The sequence below is a fragment of the Protomyctophum bolini genome, assembly GCF_963924005.1.
Source record: "Protomyctophum bolini genome assembly, chromosome: 20".
Taxonomy (NCBI): Eukaryota; Metazoa; Chordata; class Actinopteri; order Myctophiformes; family Myctophidae; genus Protomyctophum; species Protomyctophum bolini.
Window position 1 is genome coordinate 2,092,529 of NC_137881.1, and position 12,241 is coordinate 2,104,769.

A 12,241-nucleotide genomic window follows, 5' to 3' on the forward strand; every position below is an offset into this window, starting at 1 on the left:
GAGCGTTGTCTTCTGGCTCAGCTCTCTTCCTGGGTGGTGACGCGACGTGTCGCATTGTGAGCTTTTATAGATGATGTTTAAGATCATCTTCCTGTCTTAAGATCATCAGGCTCTGAGGCCAGACAGGACAGTGTGTGTGTGTGTGTGTGTGTGTGTGTGTGTGTGTGTGTGTGTGTGTGTGTGTGTGTGTGAGTGTGTGGAAGACAGAATGTGTCCTCTATGATGTCACTGTATTCATATTCACACAGAAACACAGAACACACTGTCTATATAAAGACAGTCAGTGACTAACGGCCTGTTGGTGTCACTGAAACTGACAGCGCCTGTAGAGAGAGGAGCCTGATGGCCTGGCTGTGGACACTGACTGTCCCTTAGCGCGCGCACGCACACACACGCAACGCACGCACGCACGCAACGCATGCACGCACGCAACGCATGTAACACACGCACACACCAGTGTTGTTTTTGGCAGCAAATTTCTATTTTAGTTTAGTCATAGTCTTTGGAATTAAACTTTCGTTTTAGTCACATTTTAGTCACCTGTCTTCGTGTTAGTCTAGTTTTAGTCGACTAAATCTACAGGTGATTTAGTCGACTAAAATCTATTTTGGCGGGCCTCGATGCCGTCGTAATGTCTGATTTTACACTTGCTGAAAATAGTATCTACAAGCTTGTAGATCTGCTATTTTCACAGTGCAAACTTAAGTGTAAAATGACTTATACTGGATCTCTTGTCCACTAGTCCCTTCCTAACATGTTAGTCTAGTTTTTTTGTGGATTTGTCGACGAAACTGTCAGTATATTTAGTCTTAGTTTTAGTCATCGTAGCTTAGTTTTCATTTAGTTTGCATTCAGTTTTCATCAGTGAAAAAAGATAGTCGACGAACAATCTTTGTCTTAGTTTTAGTCGACAAAATCAACACTGGCACGCACGCACACGTAGTGTACCGTATGCACATGCATACACAAACTAGAGAAGTGTACCTGAGCTGAACTCCAGTATGTGATGACTCACAGCCAGCTGTACTCTCTATAAACTTGTACTCTTTTTTACTGGCTGACAGGCTAGCGTGATGCGCTGTACTGTAGCGTGTTTTATGTTTTATATTGCCAGGTTGTTGTGACAGGTATAAAACCCAGTGAACCTGCCAGGTGGGTGACATGTTACTGATTAGTGCATCCAGGCCATGTTTGGACACGCCACAGGAAGCAGAACGTTGTGACTGACTGACGGTTCCATAATCAGGGTCCCTGAGAGGGTCACTGTCCGTCTGCCACCGTACTAGGAATAGACGGGGTTTGGCAACTTTGACAATGGAGAGGACCATTATATTTCCATACTCACTCCCTAGGGCCATATATTTCTGTTGTAGCAAAAATTGCCGATCTACAAACTCAGAACGCGTCGCTCTGTGACACGTTTTGAGCTTGTAGATTGGCTATTTTTTGGAATCCTGAAAATTTACATTTTTATGTAATTTCAAATGCCTTCAATTATACTTGTGTTGAAGCAATGAGCTACTCATTTAGACTGAAGTAATTAAAGCGGGTCATGTTTTGCATGGTGTGGAATTGTAAACAGCTGGAACCATCAGTATTCTGACATTAACCTGAGGGCCGCATTAAGTGAACGTGCGGGCCGCATGTGGCCCCCGGCCCACCAGTTGCCCACCCTTGGAATAGAGGAACCAGAAACCTTGACATGATTTAGGTTTATTTAGCACAAAATGTAAAACAACCCTGACAAAGAGAAAAGTGCCCGGAGGATGGAGGCAAGAAGCCCAAAGGATATTCAGGCCTCTGCCTAAAGTATGAAACTGTTCATATATATATATATTGTTATATATTGTTAAAGGACAACTTTAGTTTTTTTCAACCACGGTTCATGTTTTAGGTCGTTATTAGAGAAAGTAAAAGATGAGTGTTATTTATTTATTTTTTCATTTGCTGCTTTCTTTCGTTTTAGTGATGTTAGCTCTTTTTTTGTCAGTTTTGGCATTCGAGCATGGGGCTAAATATGTATTTTTTTTTACAAAATGTTATGGTGATTTATTTTTTTATTATTTACTATAGTCCTAATAAACCCCAGGAAATTACATCTGGCCACAGCAGATCACAGGATCTACTGAATGTGAAGGTAGCCTACTGGGGGAAGGCTTATACTGTGTGTATAGGCTCAATAATTATGTCAGTTTGTCACATTCAAGTCTGGAGCTCTCTGGTGGAGCTGTTGCCCCCGCGACCCGACTACGGATAAGCGGTTGAAGATGGATGGATGGATGCAAATGTACAATTTACTAATCACACCTCCACTTGTACCCCCCCCTCTCTGCCTCTCTCTCTCTCTCTCCCTCTCTCTCTCTCTCTCTCTCTCTCTCTCTCTCTCTGCAGCTCCTAACCCCTGTGCGGCCAACGACGGCATGGGTCCGTGTTCTCACCTGTGTCTCATCAACTACAACCAGACCTTCTCCTGTGCCTGTCCTCACCTGATGAAGCTGGGCCAGGACAACCACACCTGTTACGGTAAGCCTGTCCTCAACATAACGACAACCACACCTGCTACGGTAAGCCTGTCCTCAACATAACGACAACCACACCTGTTACGGTAAGCCTGTCCTCAACCTAGCGACAGACACACCTGTTACGGTAAGCCTGTCCTCACCCTAATGACAGACACACCTGTTATGGTAAGCCTGTCCTCAACCTAATGACAGACACACCTGTTATGGTAAGCCTGTCCTCAACCTAATGACAGACACACCTGTTACGGTAAGCCTGTCCTCAACCTGACGACAGACGCACCTGTTACGGTAAGCCTGTTCTCACCCTAACGACAGACACACCTGTTACGGTAAGCCTGTCCTCACCCTAATGACAGACACACCTGTTATGGTAAGCCTGTCCTCAACCTAATGACAGACACACCTGTTACGGTAAGCCTGTCCTCAACCTATAACGACAACCACACCTGTTACGGTAAGCCTGTCCTCAACCTGACGACAGACACACCTGTTACGGTAAGCCTGTCCTCAACCTAGCGACAGACACACCTGCTACGGTAAGCCTGTCCTCAACCTAATGACAGACACACATGTTACGGTAAGCCTGTCCTCAACCTAATGACAGACACACCTGTTACGGTAAGCCTGTCCTCAACCTGACGACAGACGCACCTGTTACGGTAAGCCTGTCCTCAACCTAATGACAGACACACCTGACTCTTTAGCTCAGGATTGACCATTAACCATCTTTTTGCAAAGCTATTGCATTTAGTTTGGCGGTGTGGCTCTGCTCATGTGATGTCTCAGATTATCTGTGCACCGAGACACATCTCTGATACCACCAACACCAACAACAACAACAACAACCCCCCCAGAGCAGAGCTTAAGATAAAGAGCCATGGAGAACAGCATATCAAATGTTATCTTATTTTTATGACGGAGATTCCCAACGGCTCGGGAAACAGACAAGAGTCGCCCGATTTTTTTTCCAACGGAAGAGATAAGTAACTGTGAATCTATTAAGCCGACCAAAGTGCTGAACAGTGTTGACTTGAACTCTGGCTTCAGCAGCAGAACGTTATAGATCTGAGCTGAGAGGGAGTTAGACGAGGCTCAAAGAGCCTCCATCAGCATCACCACAGTAGATTGAGTTAACCCATTTTGGGCAGGAACCCCTTTTGGTGTTAGCATTATGTTATGCTTTAGCTATTGAAAAATAGCAGATCTACAAGCTCGCATTGCGCCACCGAGTGGCGCGCTACGTAGGTCTGCTTGTAGGTCTGCTGTTTTTGAAAAATCGAAGAACGACCTGACATATAAACATAGCTTTTTTCAGAAAACTGTCAGGATGTAGAAGAACATTTTTAGAATCTGATCTCAGGTCAGAATGGGTTAAAGGTCAAAGCCATGAGTGAACAGTAATGTCCTCAGACGGGCAGACAGCCTAATCGTCCTGGCCAATCAAGCTAGCTCGCGCGGCTAATACAATTGCGTCTGGTGTGACTCCAGTGATTGTGTTCGGCTGTGGGTCGGCTAACTCAATAACGCTGAATGATTCCAATCATTCACTCCCCCCTCCTCCCCCCCCCACACCACTAATCGAGCCGCGTCGGCCGCTCTGCAAACAGGCAAGAGTTGCCAGATTTCGCAAGAGAAAAGATAAAAGCAACTGTGAAACTATTAACTAGGCATGTGAATCTCGTCTCATCTCACGATTCGATACGCATCTCGATGCACTGCCAGCGATACGATACATTAGAGATACATGGAATCCCCTGGCGATACGATGCGATACGATTCTCCCTCTTCCCGATGCGATGCGATAACCATTTAGTTCAAATCAATGCGATACGATGCGATTCACCCCTCTACCGATACGATGCGATTTGATGGAGATTCATCACAATAGAAAGGATTTATATTAAAGCTCTATTAATTTCCCAAAACATGTAAAAATGCATTACATTTAAATTCAAAGCAATTTATTGTTTTACTGTAGGTTAGTATTATAGCTCTGCATCTCAAACAACCCAAATTATAGAATTATGTAAGTAAACAAAGGGTCTGCTCTCTGCTGGTTATTGTGGAATTGTTAGATTACTAATAATCATAGGCTATAGTATAATAATTATATCTCAAAGGTCAATTTGAGGTTTTGAGTATAGAGGGTTCAAGAGATTAAAATGTAATATCCTATGTAATAGCTCAATTAATGTTACCAACATATAAATAGAAAATAAACAAATAAAAAAAACAAAAATGACAGGTCACACTCGTAGTGCTGTCAAACAAGTAGTTTAATCTGCAACACAGTTTAATAATATAATTGCCTATGTATAGTGGGGGTCCCTGCTTGATCTCTCACTCTCAGCTAAGTGGTCCTTGGCTTGACCTAAAAAACATTGAAGACCCTGGCCTGCATGTATTATTAACGTTATAAATACATAGCAGATGTACAAGCTCACAACGCGTCTCATCCACGCCCCGCTGTGAGCTTGTGGATCTGCAATTTTAGGCGTGCGACACCGTCTTGCTGCAGAATATAAATAAGGCTTCTATCCCAGAGAATAGCAGGGGAAAGCTGGACAGTGGAAAGTTGTGGAACGGTTGTAAACGACTTTAAACGCAAGCAATACACTGACCCAGCTGTGGCGTTGTTGTTGTTGTACACGTGTGCAGAAGCAGAAGCAGAAGCTTTCTTTAATTACAAATTGATGATCGCGAGTCGCGACGCAGATTCGCGTCGGAGAATCAGCTAGAACAGCTGTGGGGTGTGGATCATTTGCAGCACGCAGCGCTACAGTGAAAAGTCAACTGATCGACGGACAGCTATTTTATAAAGCTAAAGGTTGTGCTTCCTTTGTGCGTGGGGTTCACTTCTGTTCGTCGCGGGTGCTCTTTATAGTCTGTTGTCTCAACGTGTATACTCTGCACAGAGTAGCTGCGTGCTCGCAGCGCACAGCCGCACACTGTGCGGAGCTGGCTGCGAGAGACCTTTTTTTTTCCTTCCTTTTCTGATGGTACGTTCAATGCGCCTCGGAAACACAGGATAGGGTGAAATTTACCATGAAAAAACAGTGCAACCACGGATTTTACCGGTGCAAGCACTCCGCGAACGATCCATCGAGATTTCACCCGTCAATTTTACCGACACACAGTGAATGAACCGATTCACTCGCATCGCGCACGTCATAATCGATGTATCGATACGTATCGATTATTTTCCACATGCCTACTATTAACACGTACAGCGTATCGTAATATGGGCTTCACGGCTGTGAGTTTTTTCACTAAGCTTTGAAGAATCGGCCGCCAGTCAACGCAGCTCCTCCCTTTTGCGACCGACGACGTTAAAATTGCACGTCGTCCGTGTCTCATCATGTCTTGACCTATTCCCAAACCGCCGTCCGAAGCAACGCAGCGACCACAGAGCCACACGGAGGCTACCATGATTCACCGTTTGGAATGCTCCATTGAGCCTCAATTTCCCAGAAGCCTTTGGAATTTATTCTGGGGGGGGGGGGGGGTTGTCCTCCGGTCACGTGATCCAAACATGTGACGTATCATGGAGTGTCCATCGCATCGCAGACAGAGAGGAGAGGGCCTGATGTCTGCGTCTCATCGCAGACAGAGAGGAGAGGGCCTGATGTCTGCGTCGCATCGCAGACAGAGAGGAGAGGGCCTGATGTCTGCGTCTCATCGCAGACAGAGAGGAGAGGGCCTGATGTCTGCGTCACATCGCAGACAGAGAGGAGAGGGCCTGATGTCTGCGTCACATCGCAGACAGAGAGGAGAGGGCCTGATGTCTGCGTCACATCGCAGACAGAGAGGAGAGGGCCTGATGTCTGCGTCACATCGCAGACAGAGAGGAGAGGGCCTGATGTCTGCGTCGCATCGCAGACAGAGAGGAGAGGGCCTGATGTCTGCGTCGCATCGCAGACAGAGAGGAGAGGGCCTGATGTCTGCGTCACATCGCAGACAGAGAGGAGAGGGCCTGATGTCTGCGTCGCATCGCAGACAGAGAGGAGAGGGCCTGATGTCTGCGTCACATCGCAGACAGAGAGGAGAGGGCCTGATGTCTGCGTCGCATTGCAGACAGAGAGGAGAGGGCCTGATGTCTGCGTCTCATCGCAGACAGAGAGGAGAGGGCCTGATGTCTGCGTCACATCGCAGACAGAGAGGAGAGGGCCTGATGTCTGCGTCACATCGCAGACAGAGAGGAGAGGGCCTGATGTCTGCGTCACATCGCAGACAGAGAGGAGAGGGCCTGATGTCGACACAGAAACTACTGCTATTACTTTTTCCAAGACCTGAGGCAGAGTCGACCAAATAATGTCTTCTGGATCCTGTTCTAAACCAAATAATGTCTTCTGGATCCTGTTCTAAACCAGTGACCAAATAATGTCTTCTGGATCCTGTTCTAAACCAAATCATGTCTTCTGAATCCTGTTCTAAACCAAATAATGTCTTCTGAGTCCTGTTCTAAACCAAATAATGTCTTCTGAATCCTGTTCTAAACCAAATAATGTCTTCTGAATCCTGTTCTAAACCAAATAATGTCTTCTGAATCCTGTTCTAAACCAAATAATGTCTTCTGAATCCTGTTCTAAACCAAATAATGTCTTCTGAATCCTGTTCTAAACCAGTGAACAGTGATATTCAAACCTTTTTTTCTTGTCAAGGATCACCCAGGATTATGTATTTGGCTGTGCAAGAAGGCACGCACGCACGCATGCACGTGCACACACACACACATGCACACGCAGGCGCAAAAAATAAATATACATTTTTTTTTTACAAGGATTAAATTCTTCCTCCTCCTCAGCAGAAAGAGTGTCATGTCTGCCAGACCAGAGAAGGTGGAGAGAGAGGACATGCTTTCAACAATAACGCTGTGTGTGAATGCGTGTGTGCATGCGTGCATGTGCGGTGCGTGTGTGTGTGCAATTATAGGAACTATAGTGGCCTTCTCCATAAAGTTCCCCCCAGGCTATAGAGTGCTATGTCAGTATGTGTTAGAGCCATTTTCTATTTATGATAATTTGCATTTAATCTGATATCTATTGCCTGATATATGTATTGTTTATTTTGTGGTCATTTAAATTATTATAATCACGCTATGAATTTGATGGACTGAATGGAGGTTTCCCCTCCCCTTTTGTAAAATGATTTGTAGGTGCTAGGCACCTGATGACAGACAGGTGACTCCCTGCTGGGAGAGAATGTGACACAGACACCCAATGACAGACAGGTGACTCCCTGCTGGGAGAGAATGTGACACAGACACCCAATGACAGACAGGTGACTCCCTGCTGGGAGAGAATGTGACACAGACACCCAATGACAGACAGGTGACTCCCTGCTGGGAGAGAATGTGACACAGACACCCAATGACAGACAGGTGACTCCCTGCTGGGAGAGAATGTGACACAGACACCCAATGACAGACAGGTGACTCCCTGCTGGGAGAGAATGTGACACAGACACCCAATGACAGACAGGTGACTCCCTGCTGGGAGAGAATGTGACACAGACACCCAATGACAGACAGGTGACTCCCTGCTGGGAGAGAATGTGACAGACGGGGAAGCTCACAGTTTGTTGACCGCGCTCACAGGCTCTTTTTGTTTTATTTGAATACAAGTTTATGTTATGTGACGGAGAAATAAATATGATTTGTTCTGACAAAACAATCCGATCTCCGTGAGTATTTGAATCAAGAAGAGAGGCAACGCGAGTTATACAGCAACAATAGACTGCAACACCACCCCGACCAACAGTGGCTTTATTTGTTTGCTAAGAAAGGCCACGATAGTATGTCTACACTATGCTATCCACCTGACTCCCTCCCCCTCTCCTCCCCCTCAGAGTCGCGGCAGTTCCTGCTGTACGCGCGGCAGATGGAGATCCGCGGCGTGGACATGGACAACCCGTACTACAACTACATCATCTCCTTCACCGTGCCCGACATCGACAACGTCACCGTGGTGGACTACGACGCCGCAGAGCAGCGCCTCTACTGGTCGGACGTCAGAACGCAGACCATCAAGAGGGCCTTCATCAACGGGACGGGCGTGGAGACTGTGGTGTCGGCAGGTGAGGCAAGCCCTTCGGCAATTGCACTTTTATAGTGCATTCGATCGAGCGACCCATAATGCTATACTCACGTTAGCCGGTTAGCTAGCTGTGTTGTTAGCACAGCACCTGGATCGTTCATCTTAGATCGTCGTCGCCATAATAATCCATTCTATCCGTTTCTTTCAATGGCCTGTATCTCCTATTCGTTGTTCCCAGATGGCATTTTTTGGTCAAAACAGCGTTTCTTTTTAACGGCACAGAGCCGGCGATGTGGAGCTTCATGTAAACAAAAGGTTGTCTCGGCTCCGTCTAGCTGGCTGGGATAATCCACTTCCGGCAGACTGAAAATGTGGCTTTTCAAAATAAGAGCTCGACTGGGAAAAAAAATGCTTAGAATTATAGGTCCTAATCTTTCAATAAATGATAGCACTAAATGTGTCAACGTCGTCTAATGCAATCAGATATGACTTTTCTGTGTGGATGTATGTACAGTACGGGGCTGGCAAGGCCAGGAAGTAGTGCTTTGCCACTCAGTAGACGTTCCCGCATAACTTCTGCATAACTTCCATCACTGGTGGCGTGTTTCCTCCTCCGCGTCATCAGTGCCCATACCCGAAGGCGGGGTTGGCGAAAGGGCCTTTCTGTGTGGAGTTAGCATGTTCTCCCTGTGTCCCCTAGGGTAGGTACCCTCACATGTTCTCCCCGTGTCCCCTAGGGTAGGTACCCTCACATGTTCTCCCCGTGTCCCCTAGGGTAGGTACCCTCACATGTTCTCCCCGTGTCCCCTAGGGTAGGTACCCTCACATGTTCTCCCCGTGTCCCCTAGGGTAGGTACCCTCACATGTTCTCCCCGTGTCCCCTATAGGGTAGGTACCCTCACAAAAAACATGCAGTAATCCTGGTCACTAAACTGCCTCCCCCTGGCCAGCCGGGGCGCCTGATGGAGGGGAAAGGAACTGGTTGGAATAACGTGTTCCTTCCACGCGCTATACGTCCAACCAGGGAAACTCCACCCTGTCAGGTGTAAAGGAGCAACTTGGACACTCAGGCATGAAGGAAGCATGAGTTAAGTCCGTTGCTCTCCCCAGGTTGGCGGAGGGTGTGTAGAGCCCAGGATCACATTAGATGATTGACACAGGGGTGAAAAATGGGTTACAAAATCGTGGGATAAAAAATATATTTAAAAAAATCACATCACTAACTATGATGATGATGTCAAAATGTTTGGCGAACTTCACATTGACATCGTTGTATATATATTTGTACACCCACAACATTCAAACCTGTCGACCATTGCTGTGCTCTGTGCGTGCTGTGTGTGTCTGCTGTGCGTGTGTGTGTGTGTGTGTGTGTGTGTGTCTGCTGTGTCTGCTGTGCGTGTATGCGTGCTGTGCGTGTGTGTGTGCGTGCGTGCTCTCTCTCCTCAGACCTGCCCAACGCCCACGGCCTGGCGGTGGACTGGGTCTCCAGGAACCTGTTCTGGACCAGCTACGACACCAACAAGAAGCAGATCAACGTGGCGCGGCTGGACGGGTCCTTCAAGAACGCCGTGATCCAGAACCTGGACCGCCCGCACTGCCTGGTGCTGCACCCCATCCTGGGGTAGGTCACCCCGTTTTAATGTATTCACACCCCATCCAGGGGTGGGTCACCCCCTTTTAATGTATTCACACCCCCATCCTGGGGTGGGTCACCCCCTTTTAATGTATTCACACCCCCATCCTGGGGTGGGTCACCCCGTTTTAATCTATTCACACCCCATCCAGGGCCTGGACCGCCCGCACTGTCTGGTGCTGCACCCCATCCTGGGGTACGTCACCCCGTTTTAATGTATTCACACCCCATCCTGGGGTAGGTCACCCCCTTTTAATTTATTCACACCCCATCCTGGGGTACGTCACCCCGTTTTAATGTATTCACACCCCATCCTGGGGTAGGTCACCCCCTTTTAATTTATTCACACCCCATCCTGGGGTAGGTCACCCCGTTTTAATTTATTCACACCCCATCCTGGGGTAGGTCACCCCGTTTTAATTTATTCACACCCCATCCTGGGGTAGGTCACCCCGTTTTAATTTATTCACACCCCATCCTGGGGTAGGTCACCCCCTTTTAATTTATTCACACCCCCATCCTGGGGTAGGTCACCCCCTTTTAATTTATTCACACCCCATCCTGGGGTAGGTCACCCCGTTTTAATTTATTCACAGGTCACCCCGTTTTAATTTATTCACACCCCCATCCTGGGGTAGGTCACCCCGTTTTAATCTATTCACACCCCATCCTGGGGTAGGTCAAAACATTTTCTCTTTGACGCAATTGGTCAGAGCTACTGTCAGTCAAAGATCTCAAGCATTGAAAGTCACTGTACCAAAGCCCGCCCATATTGCATACCGTGTCCCGATTGGCTGCCCCATTTCTCTGGTGTAGGAAATGGGCGTACAATTGAGCCTCTCCAGACCGTAATCCGCCGGCAGGCTGATTCGGTCTGGTTTATTAACCAGGCTACCAAAGTGCTTCACAAATGCAATACAATACAGTGCAGAAGACGTCAATAATAAAACAACAGGAAAATAGGACAGAATAGTCTAAAAGAAAAGGTGCAGGATCATTAGTATCTCAACCACATCACTAAATGTATCGTTATGTCAAACTGCCTCCCCCTGGCCAGCCGGGGCGCCTGATGGAGGGGAAAGGAACTGGTCTCTATACTGCCTCCCCCTGGCCAGCCGGGGCGCCTGATGGAGGGGAAAGGAACTGGTCTCTATACTGCCTCCCCCTGGCCAGCCGGGGCGCCTGATGGAGGGGAAAGGAACTGGTCTCTATACTGCCTCCCCCTGGCCAGCCGGGGCGCCTGATGGAGGGGAAAGGAACTGGTCTCTATACTGCCTCCCCCTGGCCAGCCGGGGCGCCTGATGGAGGGGAAAGGAACTGGTCTCTATACTGCCTCCCCCTGGCCAGCCGGGGCGCCTGATGGAGGGGATAGGAACTGGTTGGAATAACGTGTTCCTTCCACGCGCTACGTCCAACCAGGGAAACTCCCCCCTGTCAGGTGTAAAGGAGCAACTTGGACACTCAGGCATGAAGGAAGCATGAGTTCAAGTCCGTTGCTCTCCCCTTGTCCCCCATATATGGGGACTAGGTTGGTCTCCCCTTGTCCCCCATATATGGGGACTAGGTTGGTCTCCCCTTGTCCCCCATATATGGGGACTAGGTTGGTCTCCCCTTGTCCCCCATATATGGGGACTAGGTTGGTCTCCCCTTGTCCCCCATATATGGGGACTAGGTTGGTCTCCCCTTGTCCCCCATATATGGGGACTAGGTTGGTCTCCCCTTGTCCCCCATATATGGGGACTAGGTTGGTCTCCCCTTGTCCCCCATATATGGGGACTAGGTTGGTCTCCCCTTGTCCCCCATATATGGGGACTAGGTTGGTGGAGGGTGTGTAGAGCCCAGGATCACATTAGATGATTGACACAGGGGTGAAAAATGGGTTACAGAATTGTGGGATAATATCATTATGTTGAGATGAAGGAAAAGCAGTACATTTTAACAGCTTTGTGAATATGTCAATGCACTTAATTAACAATTAAATACACACAATATGATGTAATGGTGGCGTGACCTACAGTATAGAGTCTCTTGGACGCAGGGCAACTATT

At 47.8% G+C, this 12,241-nt stretch overlaps 1 protein-coding gene across 6 annotated transcripts in view; it reads left to right on the forward strand.

The window, feature by feature from the left end:
* The window catches only part of LOC308335516 (low-density lipoprotein receptor-related protein 1-like), a 209,572-nt gene that overhangs the window by 79,079 nt on the left and 118,252 nt on the right, over positions 1–12,241 (forward strand). For all 6 annotated transcript variants that reach the window (XR_013966027.1, XM_080792562.1, XM_080792563.1 and 3 more), the window contains 3 exons: positions 2,392–2,523; positions 8,370–8,597; positions 10,007–10,181. Coding sequence is in view for 5 of the 6 variants with exons in the window: in XM_080792562.1 (XP_080648688.1) it covers positions 2,392–2,523; positions 8,370–8,597; positions 10,007–10,181 (535 nt within the window). In the remaining variant the exon portion in view is untranslated. The remainder of the gene's footprint in view (positions 1–2,391; positions 2,524–8,369; positions 8,598–10,006; positions 10,182–12,241) is intronic.